This window comes from Carcharodon carcharias, chromosome 3, assembly GCF_017639515.1.
Source record: "Carcharodon carcharias isolate sCarCar2 chromosome 3, sCarCar2.pri, whole genome shotgun sequence".
Classification (NCBI taxonomy): Eukaryota; Metazoa; Chordata; class Chondrichthyes; order Lamniformes; family Lamnidae; genus Carcharodon; species Carcharodon carcharias.
Window position 1 is genome coordinate 96030517 of NC_054469.1, and position 22887 is coordinate 96053403.

General features: G+C 43.9%; 1 protein-coding gene across 1 annotated transcript in view; it reads right to left on the reverse strand.

Moving 5' to 3' along the window:
* Positions 1-3899: 3899 nt before the first annotated feature.
* The window catches only part of ddc (dopa decarboxylase), a 181668-nt gene continuing 162680 nt past the window's right edge, over positions 3900-22887 (reverse strand). The window contains exons 12-14 of the mRNA XM_041184524.1: positions 22128-22226; positions 16247-16348; positions 3900-4097 (exon numbers count right to left, since the gene is read on the reverse strand). Of these exons, the coding sequence (XP_041040458.1) occupies positions 3900-4097; positions 16247-16348; positions 22128-22226 (399 nt within the window). The remainder of the gene's footprint in view (positions 4098-16246; positions 16349-22127; positions 22227-22887) is intronic.

Here is a 22887-nt window from a genome sequence, read left to right on the forward strand (position 1 = left end):
CACACCTGCAACCTGAAATACCACTACACACAATGCATTACCAAGCAACACACCACCATACAACACACCGCCAAACAACACACCGCCAAACAACACATCACCAACAACTTGCTGCTAAACAACACACAACCCAACAACACACTGCCAATCAAAATACCACCAGATAACACAACACCAAACAACACATCACCAAACACACCACCAAACCATATACCACCAGACAACACACCACCAAACGCACTGCCAAATACACAGCCAAACAGCATGCTGCCAAACAACCCATCATCAATCAACCCACCACCAAACAACACCACCACACACAAAAAACACACCACCAAAAAACACCCCACCAAATAACACACCATCAACTCATTACCAAATAACACACCACCATACACAGACACCAACACACACAAACAGCACATCACCAAAGAACACACCACCGCAATCAATGCATCAACAAACAACATACCACCACACAACACACTACCAAACACAAATCACAACACACAAATAACACACCACCAAGCAACACGCCACCATACCCGAGCAACACAGCACAAACAAACAACAACATCATAGCACTTTCACTGCAGTAAAGCATCCCAAGGTGCTTCACAGGAACATTATCAGGCAAAATTTGACACTAAGTCATACAGCTGATATCTAGACAATTTTAAAATAGATGACTTCCTGGATCAGGCGTCCGAATAGGTCAGTGTGCACAGGGACATGGGTGAACATGGCTTGGCGTGAATACAGGTGGCAGTGTTTTAGATCAGCTCCCTAGATTTGGGGAAGAATAAAAGAGAAACATATTATCTAGATGGTGAGAGATCTGGATGTCCTAGTGCATGAATCACAAGAGCCTAGTATGCAGATAAAGCAGGTGATTGGGAAAGCTAATGGAATTTTATCATTTATTGTGAGGGGATTGAAAGATAGAAAATGTAACTCCATTATTCAAAAAGGGAGAGAGACGGCAAACAGGAACTACAGACCAGTTAGCTTAACATCTGTCAGAGGGAAAATGTTGGAAGCTATTATTAGGGAAATTGTGGCAGGGCAGTTGGATGAGCTCAGGGTCATCAGGGTGAGTCAACATGGTTTTGTGAATGGGAAATTGTGTTTAACCAACTCATTGGAGTTCTTTGGGGAAGTAGCATATGCTGTTGATAAAGGGGAACTGGTGGATGTATTGTGCTTAGATTTCCAGAAGGCATTTGATGGGGTGTCACATCCAGGATTATTATGGAGAATAAAAGCTCATGGTATAGGGGGGCAACGTATCAGCATGGATAGAAGATTGGCTGGCTAACAGGAAGCAGAGAGTAGCCATAAATGGATCTTTTTCAGGGTGGCAAGATGTAACAAGTGGTGTGCCACAGGAATCAGTGCTGGGACCTCAACTGTTTACAATTTATATAAATGACTTAGGTGAAGGAATGGTTGCCAAACTTGCTTATGATACAAAGATGGGTGGGAGGGTGGGTTGTGAAGAGGACATAAGGAGTCTGCAAAAAGATATGGATAGACTGAGTGGGTGGGCAGGGATCTGGCAGATGCAGTATAGTATAGGCAAATGTGAAATTGTTCATTTGAGCAGGAAGAATAAAAGAGAAACATATTATCTAGATGGTGAGAGATCTGGATGTCCTAGTGCATGAATCACAAGAGCCTAGTATGCAGATAAAGCAAGTGATTGGGAAAGCTAATGGAATGTTATCATTTATTGTGAGGGGAATTGAATACACAAGTAGGGAGGTTATGCTTCAGTTGTACAGGACATTGGTGAGCCCACATTTGGAGTACTTTGTGCAGCGTTGGTCACCTTGTTTAAGAAGGGCTGTAGCTACATTGGAGGCAGTTCAGAGAGGGTTTGCCAGACTGATATCTGGATTGGGTGGGCTGTCTTGCGAGGGGGTGTTGGACAGACTGGACTGGGGTTTGGAAGAGTGGGAGGTGACTTGATTGAGGCAAAAGAGATCCTGAAGGGTCTTGACAGGGTGAATATGGAGAGAATGTTTCCGCTTGTGGAAAGACCTAGAATTAGGGGGTCACTTTTTGAAAGTAGGGAGTCGTGCATTTGAAGCAGAGATGAGGCAAAATCTTTTCACTCAGAGGGCCATGGGTCTTTGGAACTCTCTTCCTGAAAGGGTGGTAGGGATGGAGTCCTTGAATATTTTTGGGCAGAGGTGAATGGCTTCTTGGTAGGCAAGGGGGTGATGGGTTATTTGGGTATGTGGGATACAGATTTCAGGTTACTATCAAATCAGCCATGATCTGCAGGCTCAAGGGGCTGAGTGGTCTACTCCTGCTCCTTGTTTGTATGTCTTCTAGAGCTGTTGACATTATGGCCACTAGAAACAGCTACTCTTTATTTACTATCAAAACCCTTCAAATCTTTGAATATCTCTTTATCAAATCCCCTCTTGACCTTCTCTGCTCTAAGAAGAACCACCCCGAGTTTTCTCACATCTCCACTCAATTCAAGTCTTTTGTCTCTGGTATCATTCTAGTAAATCTCTGCTACAGTCTCTCATAGGCTTGATAGCTTCTTCAAGTATGATGTCCACAGTTGAACACAATATCCAGCTGGGACCTAGCCAATGTTTTATAAATGTTTAGCATACCTTCCTTGCTTTCATAATTCATAAAGCCAATCCCATATCATTTTTAACAGCCTTCTCGACTTGCACTGCCACCTTCAAAGATTTGTGTATGCAAGTTTCTCTGTTCCCACACCCTATTTAAAAAGGCAATGTGTCTGCCCATTTCATTAGGCTGTCTATGTTCCCCTGAATTCTATTCCTATCCTTCTAACTGCTTAGTACATTTCTGAATTACATGCCAATAGCAAATTTTAAATTATTCCCTGTATACCTAAGTATAAGTCATTAATACACATCAAAAAGAGCAGTGATCCCAACATTGACCCTTGGGAGACACCACTGCATATTTCCCTCCAGACTGGAAAAACAACGGTTTACACCACTATACACCACTGTCTGCTTTCTACTAAAAGTAGCTGCACTGGCAGAAATCCTGCCCCATACTAACTTTTATCAAGTTATATTCAGCTGTCTCTGTGTAATTAGCTTGAGACAGGAATCAAGCTATTCAAATATAAACATGCTGTGTAATTAATAAATATAACCTGAGATTTCAAGGGTATGAACCCAAAACTTTACAAAATAAAATATTTGACCCGAAGTCAAAAAGAGTAGTCTCTCCAGTGATTCTGATGAGATTCAGATAACAATGCTTCAGTAGTTGGTCAGAATAAAAGTGAATAAGAAAGCACAGTTCAGTTTAGAGTTTGCAAACCATTTATTTTTTACAATACATAGGCTAATATCTACTGTAAATATAGTATTGTTAATATGTGCTTGAAGAGTTATTAAATAACTTTGGATTGCAATTTAAAAAATCTAAAGGTATTTTAGCTGCTTAAAAATGGGGATGAGATTGAACCAGTAGCTCTTTATTATCCTGGATGTGCCACCAGACAACAGACAGGATGTTAGGTTGAGTGTAAACACCCTTGAGGTTGTAAGCAGCAGCACTTACTTACATAAGCAGAATTCAAAAAATATACATTGCAGAACAATGGCACAAGATCCAAAAATGAATAGCAATTCAAGTTAATTTTTCAATACGCAATGTTATTTTTAAAATCACACTTTACAAGTAATCAAAATAAAATCCACAGTGAAAAATACACACAAGATATTTAAGAATCATATTTGATTTAGTGCATGGGAATTATTGGTTTAAATTATTCTCTGGTCACCAAAATCAGCATCACAAATCAGGTCATTGACAAAAAAAAATTAAAATGCATTCATTTAGCACAAATACACATAACAATGAAAATGCACTTCTTTACAGAAGACATATTATTGATGTTCTTGTTGCAGGTCAGTGGCAATCTCCTTTATGTTCTGCCAGGCATACTGGACATGTTCACTTTCGACAGTACGTGCACATATTGCAAACCGGAGGACAAAGTTGTCTTGAAGTTGGCATGGCACTATGTGAATCTTTCTCATTTCATTTACTCTTTTGATGAGATTTTCATTTAGATCATTTGAACCCTAAACAAAATGAAGTACATAAGAAAGATCTTAATAAAAGTTTTTACTTTTTGATAACAATGCATATTTTCATTCACTGCAGACTTTCCAATGTAGAATCATTAAAATCTACAACACAGGAGGCTATTCAGCCCATTGTACCTATGCTCACTCTTTGAAAAAGCAGTCATGCTTCATCCCACACCCCTGTTTTTTGTCCCTGACCCTGTAAGATCTTCATTCTCAAGTACCCGTCCAACTCCCTTTGAAAATTATTTATGGAATCAGTTTCCACTAACTTTTCATGTTGAGCATTCCAGATTCTGTCAACTGAGTGAAAACATTTCTCCTCATTGCCCCATAGATCTTTCGCCAATAATTTTAAACTTACAAACTTCAGCACCAGGTTTTAGAACTTGAGCAGCAGCTGGCGTCACTGCGGGGCATCCGTGAGGTCAAGAGTATTGGAGATAGAACATTTATAGATGTGGTCACCCTACAGCTTAAGAGAATGCAGGGAAAGAGCAAATGGGTGACCATCTGATCATTGTCAGGAAGATATAATAACTCTCATAATGTTATTGGAATTTATTATAAAATAGTGGTATCTGTGTGTGTGTGACTTAATAGGATTAAAGGCAATTGGTTTGAAGGCATTGATGTAAACATGGTGAACATGGGGAAGTTTAGAAAGTAAGGTGTAAAAGGACGTTAACATTTTTAAATAAACCAGATTAGGTTGTTTTCAAAGGAGGGGTGAAATGTGTCACCTAGCCAGGTGAAGTTTAGAAACAGTGTGTTTATATTTCCCAAAGATTCCTGGTAAAACTTAGTGCTATGACAGATTTTTATTATCAGAAAGATAAAATCCAAAGGCATAGGCTGTGTTAGGGTAGGCATTTTAAGATCTAACAAGTGTGAAAGGCCTTCAGCATCAATACCTCAAGCTGCTGTTTTCAAAGAACTGAAATTAAGAACATTCACTTTGAATTTGACTGTTTCAAGGTATTGTGTGTCACCTTGCCTGGGTCTTTTAAAATCTATGTGCCTTAACAAAAGTGTAACTGAGAGTCAGATTTAGAAGTTATCATAGTAGTAATTTGTAGGTCTATGGTAGATCTATGTATGTGTTTAAAATAATTTATCTTATTAATAAATGTTTAATCTAGTTTTATAGAAACCTATAAAGGCTTGGTGGTCTTATAACTACTGAATTCAAGGCACGCATCTCAAAATTTAGACAGATTTAAAACAAGTTTTGGCATGTGTTTCAAGTTTCCCTTTGGGATTTGAACAACTTAGCATTTACCATCGACTGTGCCATAACACAGTCAAGGAACAGGTAGGTAGCGCATCTCTCCAATCAGTATTCAATTCTGAATACGGATAACAGCAGTGGTTCATCTGGGGAATTCAGACATCACCAAGTCCATGGCACCACCAGTGGCTCCGCTGTACATGGTGGTACAAGGAAGACTGGAAGAGTAATAGTGATAGGAGATTTGATAGTTAGCGGAATAGATAAGCATTTCTTCAGCCATAGATTTGAATCCAGGATAGTATGTTGCCTCCCAGATGCAAAAGTCAAGGATGTCACTGAACAACTGCAGAGCACCTAGTCGTGGTCCATGTTGGTACAAACAACATAGGCAGAAAGAGGGATGTGGTTCTGCAATCAGAATTTAGGGAGCTAGGTAGGAAAGTAGCAAGCAGGGCCTCAAAAATGGTAATCTCCAGATTACTCCCAGTCCCATGCACAAGTGAGTATAAAAATAGGAGGATAAAGCAGATGAATGCATGGCTGGAAAAATGTTGCAGGAGGGAGGGCTTTAGATTCTTGATATATTGGGACTAGCTCTGAGGAAATGGGACCTCTACAGGTTGGCCAAGTTGCACCTAAATAGACCCGGACTGAGTTCCTTGCTCGTGCTATCAAGGAGGGTTTAAATTAGCTTGGCAGGGGTTTGGGAATCAGAGAGGAATACAAAGGTGTGCAATACTGGAAGAGATAGCACTAGAGTAGGGAATAGTAAGTTATTATGTGGGGTCAAAAAAAGGGACAAAGTAATAAAGCCTAAATCAGGTTACTGTGTACGTATGTGTATGCACAGAGCATGATTAATGAGATTGGTGAGTTACAGGTGCAGATAGCCATGTGGAAGTGTGATGTGGCTATAACAGAGACCTCAAAGAAGCGCAGTACTGGGTACTAAATATTCATGGATACAAGGTGTTCAGGAAAGATAAGAAAGGAAGAAAGTGGAGTGGGATGTCAGTATTGATTAAGGAGAGTGTTACAGTTCTAGAGTGGGAGGATATCCCAGAGAGGTGAATTAGAGAATCCCTTTGGCTAGAACTAAGGAACAAAAATGGTGCAATTACATTGTTTGGTGTAGTCTATGGGCCATGATTGACTGGGAACATAGGAGAACATACTTGCAAGGACATTACTGAGAAGTGCAAAAATAATAGGGTTGTTAGAATGGGAGGCTTTAATTATCTGAATATAGACTGGGATAATAGTTGCATAAAGGGCAGAGAGGGGCAAGAGTTCCTAGAGTGTGTTTAGGAACATTTTCTACAGCAGTATGTTTCCAGCCAATGAGAAAGGTGGCATTCCTGGACCTGGTTCTTGGGATTGAGGTGGGTCAATTGGATCAAGTGTCAGTTGGAGAACACTTAGGGGGCAGTGATTGTTGTATCAAAAGTTTTAGGTTGGCTATGGAAAAGGACAAAAAACAATCCAGAGCAAGAATAATTAACTGGGGGAAAGCCAACTTCAATGGGGTAAGAATGGATCTGGGCCAAATAAATTGGAGTCTGAAGTTGGCAGGAAAAACAGTAACTGAATAATAGGCTACATTTAAAGAATATATAGTTCAGACAGAGTCAAGGTACATTCCTCCGAAGGGGGAAGATAGGGCAAACAAATCCAGAGCTCCCTGGATGACGAAAGCGATAGAGATTAAGATGAAGAAGAAAATGGGTGTTTATGACAGATGTCGGTGGATAATACAACAGGGAACCAGGCTGAATACAGGTTCAGAGGAGAGGCAAAGAAACAAATAAGAGAAGCTAAGACAGAGTATGAAAGGAGACTGGAGCTAACCTAAAGAGAAATCCCAAAGCCATCTGTAGGTATATAAATAGTAAAAGGTTGGTAACAGGGGGAATGGGGCCAATTAGGGATCAAAAAAGGGATTTGTGCATGGAGGCAGGGACATGGCTGAGATATTAAATGAATACTTTGCATCTGTGTTTACCAAGGAAGAAGGTGTTACCCAGGTCACGGTGAAAGAGGCAGTAATTAATACATCGGAATGGTTTAAAATTGATAAAGGGGAGGTATTGGATGGACTGCCTATGTTTAAAGTTAATAAGAATCCAGGACTGGATGCGATGCATCAAGGATCCTGAAGGAAGTGAGAGCGAAAATTGCAGAGGCACTGGCCATAATTTTCAATCCCTGAGACTCAGGAGTGGTGCCAATGTACTGGAGAATTGCAAACATGTTTAAAAAAGGCAACAATAGGTCAGTCAGTTTAACTTCAGTGGTTGGGAAAGCTCTATAAACAATAATTCAGGCAGAACTAATAGTCACTTGGACAAGTGCAGGTTAGTCAAGAAAAGCAAGCATGGACTTGTTAAGGGAAAATCGTGTTTGACTAACTTGCTGGGGTTTTTTGAAGAGGGTTGTTGAGGGTAATGCTGCTGATGTGGTGTATATGGACTTTCAAAAGGCATTTGATATAGTGCTGCACAACAGACTTGTGAACAAAGACATAGCTCATGCAATAAAAGGGACAGTAGAAATATGGATGTGATATTGACTGAGTAATAGGAAACTGATTAATGGATGGTTTTCAGACTGGACTGGAGGAAAGTTTTTTTGGGGAGTTCCCCAGAGTTCAGTGTTTGGATACTTGCTCTTCTTGATATATATCATTAACCTTGGTATACAGGGCAGAATTTCAAAATTTGCATATGATACAAAACTTGGAAGCTTTGTAAACTGTGAGGAGGATAATGTAGAATTTCAAAACACATAGACAGGTTGGTGTAATGGGCTAACAAGTGTCAGATGAAGTTCAATGTGGAGAAGTGTGGAGTTATTCATTTTGGTAAGAAGAACTCTGAGATACAATACGCATTACAATACATAACTCGAAAGAGGATGCAGGAGAAGAGTGACCTGGGAGTATATGTGCATAAGTTATAGAAGGTGGCTGACAGGTTGAGACAGCAGTTAATAAAGTAGACAGTATTCTAGGCTTCATTAATAGGGGCACAGAGTACAAGAACAAGGAGTTTATGGGCTGGAAAAAGACCATTTTACCCGTTGGCCACAATGTACTTTTTCACTCTGTATCATCCCAATCCCACCTTATTAATTATGCATTCCCAGGAAACATGCTGTTTCGATCGTGGGTAGGCTCTCATTTGCCCATCACGCCATCACCTTGCTGCTTCATCACACTGGGCGCCATATTTAAAGTCCAGCCGCGCACACACCTCTCAGTGCTTCCAGCCCATGACTGCTACAAAGAAGACATAGCCCCGAAATGCAAGAAAACTACAGCTTCCCGGTTTAATGACACGTCCCTCGAGTGCCTTTTGGACACAGTGGAGGGTCACCACGATCTCCTCTACCCCTGTTCTGGCCTCAGGATGGGTAGCAACATCACCAATCCAGCATGGGAGGTGGTGGCAGTGGTGGTCAGTGCCAATGCCCTGCAAAAGAAGACAGCCACCGAGTGCCACTACAGGATGAATGGTCTCATCCATTCTGCCAGGGTAAGTCACTTTTCTCATCAACTCGCACACTCACAAACTCATCACACATCTATAGGGACCTGAAGGGACAACACCTCTAAATCTCACACACACCCTCACATTTCCATCAGGCTCATATCCTCTGGAGCTTGTGTTCTCATTCCATCCATGGCTCCGCTCACCACACAAACATTCCAAGCAGTGCCATGTGTCCTGCTCACACTCTCTCCAACTGTTTTCATGCAGGAGAAGCCTGCTCACATCAGCAGGTAGAGGTCTCGGTAGAGGGGCTGGAGTGGCCCACACTAGGCCCCTCACTCACTTTGAGGAGCATCCCATCATGCTGACTGATGAGGATGTGGAATATATCTGAGGTGATGGTGAGGTTGGCTGCGAGCACCCTTGTGAGGATCCTGCACTACATCATCCCTCTCTCAACATTTATGTGAGTGCTCTCTCTCTCTCCTGCTTCTGACTCTGCTGACATGCACTAATTCTCTCTACTTTGGTTCACAGGGAGCTCTGTCAAGCGACCGGCACCCTCAGCCAGCCAGTCCCTCAGGTCCATCCACATCCTTGCCTCCAGACAAAAGGACTCCTCCTCCACTGAAGAGTTGGAAATAAGCAGCCTGGAAGACCCATCACAGCGCTGACCCACACCTCCGCCAGGTTCAGGCTCACAATCTGGTGGTCACCACATGGACATGTGTCCGCAGCAGGAGGAGGCAGATTCAACCAAGCTCCCTGGCACTCGGAGGACTGGTGGGGAAGAGGCAACTGTGAGATCTGAGGCAGATGACGAGCCTCTGGATTGGCCTTCCAACTCATTCTGGAGTCAGCAGAAGACATGGGAGCATCATGCGGGGCTGTTGGAAGCCCTCAACAGAGTGGCTCACGAGTTGGAAGTGCGCATCCGCCTGCTCTCTGATGAAATGGTGCCCATATGTGCGCGTATGGAGGTGTCCGTGGGGAGGATGGCAGATGCCATGGAGGCCCTGGTCCAGCAGTGCGTGCAGACCTGCATTCCACTGCGGTAGCCATGGGTGAGTTCCTGCAGTGGCAATGCGAGATGGAAATGGGGCACCTCTGCTTCCCCCCAGGTGCTCCTTCCCCTCAGGGAGTCAGGCCAGGGTCCTCAGGCAGCCGAAGGGAGGAGGAGTGGCAGCAGGACATCCACTGAGGAATCTCAGGAACCTCTGAGTCCCCTTTCCCTGTGCTCTCTCAAACTCATCCGCAGAAGTAGCAGCTGGCCCACACGAGGACAGCCAAAGCAAGCCAGCCTTAGCTCCCCAGAGGTCCCACGCCGAAGTCATGAGAGGCAACAGGGCCAACCATTGCACAGACTGTCTCCACTCCTGCTGCGGATGAAAGTGAAATGAGAGTCATGGTGGGTAGATCAGCTGCTGCATGGGAGTGTGATCAATGGATGGGCCAGGTCAGCTCACATGGACAACTGACTGCTGACAGGGCAGCACCTGGAAGTCTAAGTTAAGGAATTCTGATCTCAGTTGTTTGCATGGGTGAACATATTTTGTCGCTTTACAATCTCAAAATATACATTCACTTTCACTGATTAATGTGTAATGGTGTATTTCAGCTTCATTCACAGGCATTGTGAGTCATCCCACTGCATCCCACCCACACCCCTCCCCCTCAACTAGCAGGTCAGCTGCACGCAGCCAGCCCTCAAGTGATTCTGGAGGGAGAAGTATGTGTGTGGCAGGGCCTTTCAGAGCCTTGTGCAAGCACTCTCCCACGCAAACGGATCTATCCCGCATAACACTCATCTCAATGTCTTGAGTATTTTCAACGCTGCCTGCTGGGGTTCGCAGTCAGTTGTCCATCTGAGCTGACCTGGCCCACTCATTGATCACACTCCCATGGAGCAGCTGATCTACCCACTATGACTCTCATTTCACTTTCGATTTAGCCAGCATGGTAGTGCTACAGTTTTTCTTGCACTGCCCCACCCTTTCCCCTCCCCCAGTCACCCATTTTCTTTCCCCCATCGCTGTCCACCCCCCTGGCATTACCTTTCATCTCCCCACCATGACCCACCAGCCATAACTCTTTTCTTTCGAGGATGTTCAGGTGAATGTGCATGTTCCTGCCCTTCTTGAAAATCCCACTCTAATTCACATTAACCTCCCCGGCCTCCTCCTTGCCACCTCCGGGGTCTGTGTCTGCCTCCAAGTCTCCACCAACCACCCTCGCTGACGCTTTTACTGATACCATCGTACCTTCACCCTCCCACCCTACTGCCTCACTCTGCCCTCGGTCATTCTCACCATCCCTCTTACCAAATCCACCCTCAGTTTGCTCCCCAGGAGGCAGTCATGGACTCAACAGAGCCCTCTCCTGCACATTCACCTGGACATACCCCCTCTGGACTCCTTCACCCCTTGGAACTCCTTCCCCTCTTGCAACTTCTTCCCCCCCTCCCCCGTTGGACCTCCCATGGACTCCCCCCCACCCTTTAGTCCTTCCTCCTTCCAGACTCCTTTCTCCACCCTTACTTCTTCTGCCACCCTTACTCCTTCCCCTCTCTGGATTCCTTCACCTCTCCAGACTCCTTCTATCCTCGACTCCTCCTCCCCTGAACTCCTTCCCCTTTCCGGACTCCTTCCTCCCCCGGACTCCTTCCCCTCTCCCTGGGCTCCTTCCCCTCTCAGGAATCCTTCCCTTACACCTTCCTCCCCCCTTACACCTACCACCTAGTTGCTGTCTACTCCCCCAATACTCCCTCCTCACTCTATACTCCCATCCTCACACCCCCTGACAGCTTCGTTCCCCCCACCACCTCACCCTCCCGACACCTTCATTCCTCCCTCTCAGCCTCACCTCCTGACAACACATCATCTCCCAGTCAATTCTAGACCTTCCCCTCCCACCACCTCCAACCTCCCCGGTACCCCTCCTCTCCCAAACCCATGTACTTTTTTAACCACCTTATTAATTTGCCCTTCCGCCTTTAAGGATTTATGTAAATGGAGACCAACGCCTCATCTGAACTTTTCAAAATGATGCCATTTATAGTATACTATCTTTCTATATTAATCTTCCCAAAGTTCTTCACTTCACATTTCTCTGCATTGAACTCTACTTGCCATGTTTCTGCCATTTCACCATCCTGTCTGTGTAATTCTGAAGCCTTTAACTATCTTTATCACTACCTACTGCGTTACCAAATTTCATATCATCTACAAACTTTATAATGCTGTTCCCTACAACCAGGTCCAGGTCATTTATAAACATTGAAAAGAGTAATGGACCCAAACCTGACCCATGGGAACACCGTTGCAAACCGCTTCCCAATCTGAAAAGCTCCAGCAATCCACTTCTGCCCTCTGTTTGCTATCACTGAGCCAATTTTGTATTTGGATTTGGCAAATGCCTTCTGAAAGTCCATATATACAATTCTTGTAGTGCCTTGATCAACTTTTCTTGTTGCCTCATCAAATAATTCAAACAGGTTTTCCTGTTACTTTTACTGTAGTCCTCAATCTGGTCAATGAAATTTTAAATTTTACAGTTTATTAATTAATGATAAAATAAAACCAAGATGACAAGTTTTGTGTTTTTTTGGGAAATGTTGTGGCTGTGAGCATTGCTGGGATGGCAGATCTTAAACTACAGGATAATGTATAAAGGGTCTTTCAAGAGGGAGGCATGTGATAGCTTTATTGAGAGTGCTTATGCATTGATGGGTGATCACAAGGAAATAAAAACAAAAAACTGCGGATGCTGGAAATTCAAAACAAAAACAGAATTAACTGGAAAAACTCAGCAGGTCTGGCAGCATCGGCGGAGAAGAAAAGAGTTAACGTTTCGAGTCCTCATGACCCTTCAACAGAACTGAGTGAATCTTAGGAAAGGGGTGAAATATAAGCTGGTTTAAGGTGGGGTTGGAGGGGGTGGTGGGGGGGGGGGTGGGGAGGGTGGGTGGGGTGGTGGTGGGGGGAGAAGTGGAGGGGGGGGATGGAGGAGGGAGTTCAAGATCTAAAGTTGTTGAATTCAATATTCAGTCTGGAAGGCTGTAAAGTGCCTAGTCAGAAGATGAGGTGCTGTTCCTCCAGTTTGCGTTGGGCTTCACTGGAACAATGCAGCAAGCCAAGGACAGATATGTGGGCAAGAGAGCAGGGTGGAGTGTTAAAATGGCAAGCGACAGGGAGGTTTGGGTCATTCTTGCGGACAGACCGCAGGTGTTCTGCAGAGTGGTCGCCCAGTTTACGTTTGGTCTCTCCAATGTCGAGGAGACTGCAGTAGACTAAGTTGGGGGAAATGCAAGTGAAATGCTGCTTCACTTGAAAGGAGAGTTTGGACCCTTGGACGGTGAGGAGAGAGGAAGTGAAGGGGCAGGTGTTGCATCTTTTGCTTGGGCATGGGGAGGTGCCATAGGTGGGGGTTGAGGAGTAGGGGGTGATGGAGGAGTGAACCAGGGTGTCCTGGAGGGAATGATCCCTACAGAATGCCGCCAGGGGGGGTGGGGGGGGGCGAAGGGAAGATGTGTTTGGTGGTGGCATCATGCTGGAGTTGGCTGAAATGGTGGAGGATGATCCTTTGAATGCAGAGGCTGGTGGGGTGATAAGTGAGGACAAGGGGAACCCTATCATGTTTCTGGGAGGGAGGAGAAGGTGTGAGGGAGGATGCACGGGAGATGGGCCGGACACAGTTGAGGGCCCTGTCAACGACCGTGGGTGGAAAACCTCGGTTAAGGAAGAAGGAGGACATGTCAGAGGAACTGGTTTGGAAGGTAGCATCATCAGAACAGATGCGACGGAGGTGAAGGAACTGAGAGAATGGAATGGAGTCCTTACAGGAAGCGGGGTGTGAGGAGCTGTAGTCGAGGTAGCTGTGGGAGTCGGTAGGCTTGTAATGGATATTGGTGGACAGTCTATCACCAGAGATTGAGACAGAGAGGTCCAGGAAGGGAAGGGAAATGTCAGAGATGGACCACGTGAAAATGATGGAGGATTGGAGATTGGACGTCCCGATATGTTTGGACACATTGTGAGTAATGAAAGTGAGAGACCCAGGGGAGCAGCCTTCTCAGCTTTTCTCTCCATTCCTGTGGTTAGCTGTAGCCTCAAAAATCTAAGTGCTGGTGAGCTTTACCAGCCCCTTTAATCAGAAACCCTTCCTATTACAGAATGGATGTGTCATACCGCCCATTCTCCATAATCAGTAGGGGAGGCCAGAAGTGGGATGACAATTGGTTTGCTCTGTTAAAGAGCAACAGTTGGGCTCAGAGAGTCAGATTCCAGACTAGAGAATGGTTCTGCAGTTCCGGCAGGGAGTAAGATGAGAAGATTCCACCCACATATCTGATGCCTACTGCTTCAACGGCAATGCGAATGACTGCTATGTCAGCAGCAATGACTGCCTGTAGATCCTATATTTCTGGGCCTCTTTTGGAATTCATCATGGTGCCAATCATTTGCTTGGCTACTATCCTATTAGCTCAAATGCATTATCTTGTATGCCAGTTGCTCTGAGGGGATGCAAAGGGATCATGAGCTATTGTGATAAGGAATAGCCTTTGTCTGGGAGTAGCCAGCCATAACTGTGCTCTGGGCTAGTAAATAGTTCTGAAATCTTTGCCTTAAAATGAAAAATGTTAATGGCAGCTTCCCAGGTAACATGGCCGATGATACGCTCGACATTGCATATAACCTGCACATTCAATGCGTGTACTCTGATTCTTTAAAGGGACAAGGATGACAACATGGGCCCTGCCCTGACCCCACTGACCCGAAGAAATCATGCCAACCTGTAAAATTGATCTCCTCTTTTCCAATGCAATATCCATTGGAAATAAAGTAAATTGGGGCAACTCTGAAACAGTCCAGCTTTAAATTGAATTTAACTCCCCTGATCTCACTTGAAAATAATCTGTAGATAAGAAATCAAGTGTCATTTTAGTAGCTACGTTTAGCATTAGGGATTATGACTCTTAAATTCAAGGAAAGTAATTGACATGACTGTTATTGTTTCCTTTGTAAATCACAGCCTTCTGATGCACTGGCATCATGGAGGGATTTAAATGCCTTAATCTACAGACGCCTTACAGGGGGTATCTGTGATTGATGATTAATGTCTAGAGTGTCTTCCCAATCCAGCATCTCACTGTGCTTCCTTATCAGCTCCTCCAGCTGCCAATCAGAGGGTTGCCTTGGGGAAAGGGTATCTTTGGGGAGTGCCAGAATCAAGGAAGTGACACTAGTAGAGTATGTACCCCAGCAATAATCCTTTAATCAGCAAAGTTTAGATTCAGCAGTTCTTAACAAAAAGAATATCTGCAACAAATGAATAAATTAAGCAAAAGCACTAATCCCTCCAGCAGACTGCAACTCTTTCTCCATTTTCCCCACATTACAAGTGATCACCATAATGCTGGTTGATCACCTTTCTCCATTCACAATGACGATTTTTTTTGTTGGATTTGGCAAGTAGCTTTGCAGCCAGATGCCCTTCCTGCCACTTATTATACTTCCCATTTATCCAGGCTGGGGACCATCCCTGATAAAGGCTGGTTTGCCTGTACCAATGACTGAGTTAATTCATAGTCAACAAGTCCTGGAGTGGGAAATGAACCTGGAGCATTCTGGTTTAGAGGCGGAGTGCTATCTTCTGAGGTACTTACTTACTGCAACTGATATATTGCTATTAATTTTTGAGGGTAACAACCTGATGTTGGGTTATAAAGCAGTATTACACACTGTTTGCTTGCTGCAAGAGAATTCTAAGGGTAGAGACAGGTTTTTGGTGGGGACCAGGAACCCCTCTGTATTAAAACCCCTCTGGACTGGCAGTGTTTATAAGCTATGCCTCTCTACTACATTTTTCTACATTTAGTGCCAATATTGCACCAAAAAATAGTCCTAAACAGAAACATATATTAGAGAAACATCTAGCCCTGAATCACGCAAAGGCCACAATGTGCTTTGCCATTACAACACATTTAAATCAGCTAGCTCAGCACAGAACACATGCTAGGTAAGAAGGATGATAAATTTTGCTTTCAAATATTTTTGTGTGTTTACATAATTTTCTTAACTCATTCAAGTGATGTGGACTTCGCTGGCTAGGCCAGCATTTATTGCCCATCCCTAATTGCCCTTGAGAAGGTGAGCTGCCTTCTTGAACCATTGCTTAACGATGATATTTCACGCTTCATGCCAGAGTACCAAGGCCTGACAAGGCGATCATTCTCAGCACAAATTGTTTTAGATCATGCTAGATAAAGAAACTCAATATCCAATTTCCTGCTCTGCACTTCTATGATTTGCACCTGTGGAAACAAGTATATGGCCTAGAAATTTAGGCTTCAATGCTAAAGAGGGAAATATAGAATGGAATTATGAAGAGTACTTAATATTAACAGTATTTTTACATACCTTGAGTCTGAAGCACACCAGTCCCAATATGACGTCATTTACAATCTCAAACTGTTCATCTTGACGCACCAAACTCTCAAACTCATGTGCTAGATTCACTTGCTGCAGCAAACACAACACAAATGGATGCTGAGATCCCATTTTTTGACAAACATTTTCTCAGCAAAAATAAATGCGCCTCCCACAACATGAATAAAATTCAACAAATAATGTCAAAAATTGTCACTGTCTGCAAATTGAACATGAAAATATTTATAAATAACACAAAGTACAGGACAGGCACAACAATCAAAATCAAATTAAATTCTTGTTTTAGGAAATATTTTTAACTAAAATCTTGATTTATTTAAAAAAGACACAAGCATGAGAGAGAATTTTACAACATTATCAGGTAAATTTCTTCTTAAGTGTGCTCTGTGTGTATCAATTCTTGGGACTGAAAGGGCAGAAAAAGGGTTGGAGACCCATAAAACATTTCTATTAGGTTGAGGAAAGTGCTTCCTAATAATGATCAAATGACATGGACTACTGTAATAATATAGCCCATGTTTTTCTGGCTTTTATGCTAAATTGATAGTATTTTCAAGTGATAGCCATGTAAATTGGTATCCAGGATTGCAAGTGGCTGCATTGTACTTAAATGGCCAATGAAATGGTTTTTAAAGTCTTTTCCATAATACTTTTCAGATGAAAATAGGCAGATTTTGTAATGGAGAAAAAATAGGATCGTAAACTCAGCTTAATACAGTGGCCAGTTCTGAAAGACAGATTTCAGATTCCTTGTATTGAAGTCGAGAAAATTGTGGACCATCAGAGACTGAACACTGTACAAGCAGTCTGACGGTGCAAAAGAATTGGGAGAGGTGGTGGAGAGGTAAAGCTGGGTGTTGTCAACATATATCCGGAAGAAGACCCCATTTCTGCGAATGATACCACTGAGAGGTAGCATGCAAATGAGGGGGAGGAGGACGAGGCCAGGGATGGAACATTGCAGTACTCCTGAGTTGATAAATCTGTTGTGGGAGCGAAGTTAGTGCTGGAGATGATGTGGCTATAACTGAATACGTAAGAGTGCAGCCAAGCGAGGGCAGTTAAACCAAGCTGGACAATGGAGGAGAGGTGTTGGGTGTGTTGAAAACTGCAGGTAGAATGAAGAGACATTATGTATCACAGTTGGAGACAATGAAATTTGTGACTGACTTCAGTGGGGCTCACTTAAGTGCTGTCGGATGGGCAGAACTCTGAAAGGAGAGATTCAAGAAGAGTTGGAAAAAGAGAGATGTGGATCTGGGAGGCTTCAACATGCTAACTTGGGAGATGAAAAGGAAGTTGAAGATGGCACAGTAGTTAGACATAACAGGGATGTTTGAGGGTGGGTTTCTATGAGGTGGGGTGATGACAGTAGGGGGTGGGGCATGAAGACAATTGCAGGGGAGAGGATGTCATTTCCAATGTCAGCTTACATGGGGCTAGGAAAGTGGGTTGATTGATCATGTGTTTGGTGAGAATACGATCAAGGGAGCAGGAATAAGATTAATCTGGAAAGAACTGTGGCAGAGCTGATTTCAAGAGTAGGTGATTTGTCTTATTGAATCGGCGGAAGGGAGAAAGCACTAGACAGAAATTAGCACCAGTCCTTAACATTTTGACTTAACCTACATTGTAGATGAAAACTGGCTCCATCAAGTTCAGATGGGCTTCTGTAAACATTGTTGGTCAAGGATCTGAAGGAGAGCATGATGAACAGCAGAAATTATGGGCACAGAGGCATCAATTCAGAGATGCTAAATGGCTGGTGCATATAGAACATGTTGGAGAAGTGATAGTGCAGAATCAGATGGAGGAAGGAGGCTAGAATTGGATCATAGTACTATGAGGAGAAGCTGCAAGAAAGGAATAACAGAGGAATAACAGGAAATAACATTGTCACATCATACCATATAAAGTCTTATGGCTTTAAGCCAATTAAAGTCATGAAATTTGCTAATTATTATCTACCAATCCTCTCAACTGATGAATCAGTACTCCTCCAGTTTAAAGTATTGATGAATAAGCAAAGATAAAGAATGTGCTCTGGGAGCAAACAAGCAGAGTTCTAAATTACCTAACCTCAAATATTGACCTGCGTTATGGGGTGAAGATATCAACATGAAGGAATAATCTATTTGACTTCAACCTTAAATCAATTCTATCACTGAAACATCATTCCATGATTGCTCTGATAAGCGTGACCATCATACAAATTTTGTTTTATTCATTCACAGGGTGTGAGCATCGCTGGCTGGGCCAACATTTATTGCCCATCCCTAGTTGTCCTTGAGAAGGCGGCGGTGAACTGCCTTCTTGAACTGCAGCAGCCCATGTGGTGTAGGTGCACCCACAGTGCTGTTAGGGAGGGAGTTCTAGGATTTTTACCCAGCGAAAATGAAGGAACGGTGATATATTTCTATGTCAAGATGGTGAGTGACTTGGAGGGGAACTTCCAGGTGGTGGTGGTCATGGGTTTGGAAGGTGCAGTGCAAGGAGCCTTGGTGAGTTCCTGCAGGGCATCTGGTAGATGGTACACATTGCTGCTACTGTGCGTCGTTGGTGCAGGGAGTGAATATTTGTGGATGCAGTGCCAATCAAATGGGCTGCTTTATCCTGGACAGTGTCAAGCTTCTTAAATGTTGTGGGAGCTGCACTCATCCAGGCAAGTGGGGAGTATTCCATCACACTCCTGACTTGTGCTTTGTAGATGGTGGTCAGGCTTTGGGGAGTCAGGATGTGAGTTATTTGCTGCAGGATTCCTAGCCTCTGACCAGCTCTTATAGCCACAGTATTTATATGGCTAGTTCAGTTCAGTTTCTGGTCAATGGTAACCCCTGGGAAATTGATAGTGGGAGATTCAGTGGTGGTAATGCCATTGAACATCAAGGGGCAATGGTTGGATTCTCTCTTGTTGGGAATGGTCATTGCCTGATGCTTGTGTGGCGTGAATGTTACTTGCCACTTGTCAGCCCAAGCCTGGATATTGTCCAGGTCTTGCTGCATTTGGACATGGACTGCTTCAGTATCTGAGGAGTCATGAATGGTGCTGAACATTGTGCAATCATCAGCGAACATCCCCACTTCTGACCTTATGATGGAAGGGAGGTCATTGATGAAGCAGCTGAAGATGGTTGGGCTGAGGACACTACCCTGAGGAACTCCTGCAGTGATGTCCTGGAGCTGAGATGACTGACCCCCAACAACCACAACCATCTTCTTTTGTGCTAGGTATGACTCTAACCAGAGGAGAGTTTTCCCCCTGATTCCCCTTGACTCCAGTTTTGCTAGGGCTCCTTGATGCCACATTTGATCAAATGCTGCCTTGATGTCAAGGGCAGTCACACTCACCTCACCTCAGGAGTTCAGCTCTTTTGTCCATGTTTGAACCAAGGCTGTAACAAGATCAGGAGCTGAGTGGCCCTGGTGGAACCCAAACTGGGCATCAGTGAGCAGGTTATTGCTAAGCAAGTGCTGCTTGATAGCACTGTTGTTGACCCCTTCCATTACTTAACTGATAATGGAGAGTAGGCTTATGGGATAGTAATTGGCCCAGTTGGATTTGTCCTGCTTTTTTTGTACAGGACATACCTGGGCAATTTTCCATATAGCCGGGTAGATGCCAGTGTTGTAGCTGTACTAGAACAGCTTGGCTAGGGGCACAGCAAGTTCTGGAGCACAAGTCTTCAGTACTATTGCCGGAATATCACATGGAGTGAATCGATTGGCTGAAGACTGGCATCTGTGATGCTGGGGACCCCCGGAGGAGGCTGAGATGGATCATCCACTCAGCACCTCTGGCTGAAGATTGTTGCGAATGCTTCAGCCTTATCTTTTGCACTGATGTGCTGGGCTCCTCCATCATTGAGGATGGTGATATTTGTGGAGCAACTTCCTCCAGTGAGTTGTTTAATTGTCCACCACCATTCACAATGGATGTGGCAGGACTGCTGAGCTTAGTTTTGATCTGTTGTGTGTGGAATCGCTTAGCTCTGTCACTTGCTGCTTATGCTGTTTGGCACACAAGTAGTCCTGTTTTATAGCTTCACCAGGTTGACACATTTTTAGGTATGCCTGCGGCTGCTCCTGGCGTGCCCTCCTGCACTCTTCATTGAACCAGGGTTGATCCTCTGGCTGGATGGTAATGGGAGAGTGGGGGATATGCCGGGCCATGAGGTTACAGATCGTGTTCGAGTACAACTCTGCTGGTGCTGATGGCCTACAGCGCCTCATGGATGCCCAGTCTTGAGTTGCCAGATCTGTTTGAAATCTATCCCATTTAGCACAGGGGTTGTGCCACACAATACGATGGATGGTATCCTCAATGTAAAGGCGCGATTTTGTCTCCACACTGGTGTAGTGGTCACTCCTACCGATACTGTCATTACTGTCATGGACAGATGTAGCTGCGGCAGGCAGGTTGGTAAGGATGAGGTCAAGTATGTTTTCCCTCTTGTTGGTTCCCTCACCAACTGCCACAGACCCAGTCTAGCAGCTATGTCCTTTAGGACTTGGCCAGCTCGGCCAGTAGTGGTGCTACTGAGCCACTCTTGGTGATGGACATTGAAGTCACCCACCCAGAGTACATTCTGCATCTTGCCATCCTCAGTGCTTTTCCAAGTGATGTTCAATATGGAAGTGCACTGATTCATCAGCTGAGGGAGGGCCGTACGAACTAATCAGCAGGAAGTTTCCTTGTCCATGTTTGACCTGATGCCATGAGACTTCATGGGATCTGGAGTCAATGTTGAGGACTCCCAAGGCAACTCCCTCCCAACTGCATACGATTGTGCAGCCAGCTCTGCTGGGTCTGTCCTGCTGGTGGGACAGGATGTACCCAAGGAGGGTGTTGGTGGAGTCTGCGAAATTATAAGGTATGATTCCATGGGAATGACTATGTCAGGCTGTTGCTTGACTAGTCTGTGAGACTGGATGAGATACACCCAAGGCTGTTAGGAGATGCAAGGGAGGAACATCATTTATCAATCCTCTCTTGCTGTCGGTGTTGTGCCAGAGAACAAAAGCACTGCCGATGATGTACTATTGTTTAGAAATTAAGGAGGAGATAGCCTGAGTAATTACAGGCCAATCAGCTGAAACTTGGTGGTGGGCATATTATTAGAAAAACTTCTGAAAGACAGTATAAATCATCATTTAGGGGGGCACAGGTTAATCAAAAACAGCCAGAATAGATTTGTTAAAGGAAGTTGGAGTCTGACTAACTTGATTGAATTTTTTGAGGAGGTAACAAGGGGTATCAATGAGGATAGTGCATTTGATGGGGTCTACATGGATTTTAGCAAGACTTTTGACAAGATTCTGCAAGACAGACTGCTCAGAAAATTAAAAACTCATGGGGTCCAAGAGAAATTTTGATTCAAAATTGGCAAGTGTTAGGGAGCAAATGGTGATGCATGTTTGTGTGACTGGAAATCTGTTTCTAGTGGCATTCTGCAGGACTCAATACCTTGCTGTTCATAGTAAAAAGAAAGACTTGCATTTAAATAACACCTTTCTCAACCACTGGATATCCCAAAGTGCTGTACAGCCAAAGAAGTACTTTGGAAATGTAGTCACTATTGCTACATGGGAAATGTGACAGCCAACTTGTACCTCGCAAACTCCCACAAATAAAGGCCAGATAATTTATTTTTTGTGTTGCTGACTGATGAAAGATAAATATTGGTCAGCACACTGGGAATAACCCCCCTGCTCTACATCAAACTAGCGTCATGGGATTTTTTAAAATATTGGCATAAGAGGACAGAGGAAGAGATATAATGTGGCACAGATTTGTAGTATATTTTGCAGGCACTTTCTATATTATATCTAAGTGTCATTTTTGGTCACTTACCTTACGGATATGTTCCTGAAGTCCTTTTACTCCATACAATCTGAACACAAACCACATTTTCAGAGAACGGAATCTACGTCCGAGGGGGATCTGCCAGTGCTATATGTAAACAGTGTTAGTTAAAATAGCTGCCACTGTGACTTCTGTCTCATAGCCTGAATCAAATTGAGTAACCTGTAGTAGAAATATCTATTATTGATTTTCCCTAATCCTGGAATTTGTAATCGGAGCTAATACTCAATGCAAAGATTTTTTGAATGGAGGGAATTAATTCATACTCATTAAGCTCTATAAATAGCCCTGAATTTCCTTGATACATGGCATTGTTGTTGCATTGCAAAGTTGTGCCAGTTATCAACAAACGGGTTTCTTGGGAAATTAATTTTCCTGTGAAGTGGTTTAAGTTCTGGAGTAATTACATTCTAAAAGTGCAGCGTGCAGCCCAGGCCCCAGAAAACTACAGTGCATAAGTGATGCAGCTTCTGCAAAAACTTAAGTCTCCATAAAGGCACTTGGGTGCAGCAAGGGGAGGCTGCTTAGAGTCTTTCCCTAAGCTTTGCATTTTCTCCACTCGCGTAATCTTCCACTATCAGCTAAAGTGTTTCAATCCAAACTACCAGCAGCCACAGGTCAGGTGAGTGAGGCTAAGATCTTCTTGAGAGAGGTAACACAGTTATGAAATGGTATCCTTAGACAATCGAATCCTTTGAACCCAGAGCTACTCCAAGAGGTCATTGAAGGATCTGTGCTGCCAATAGCA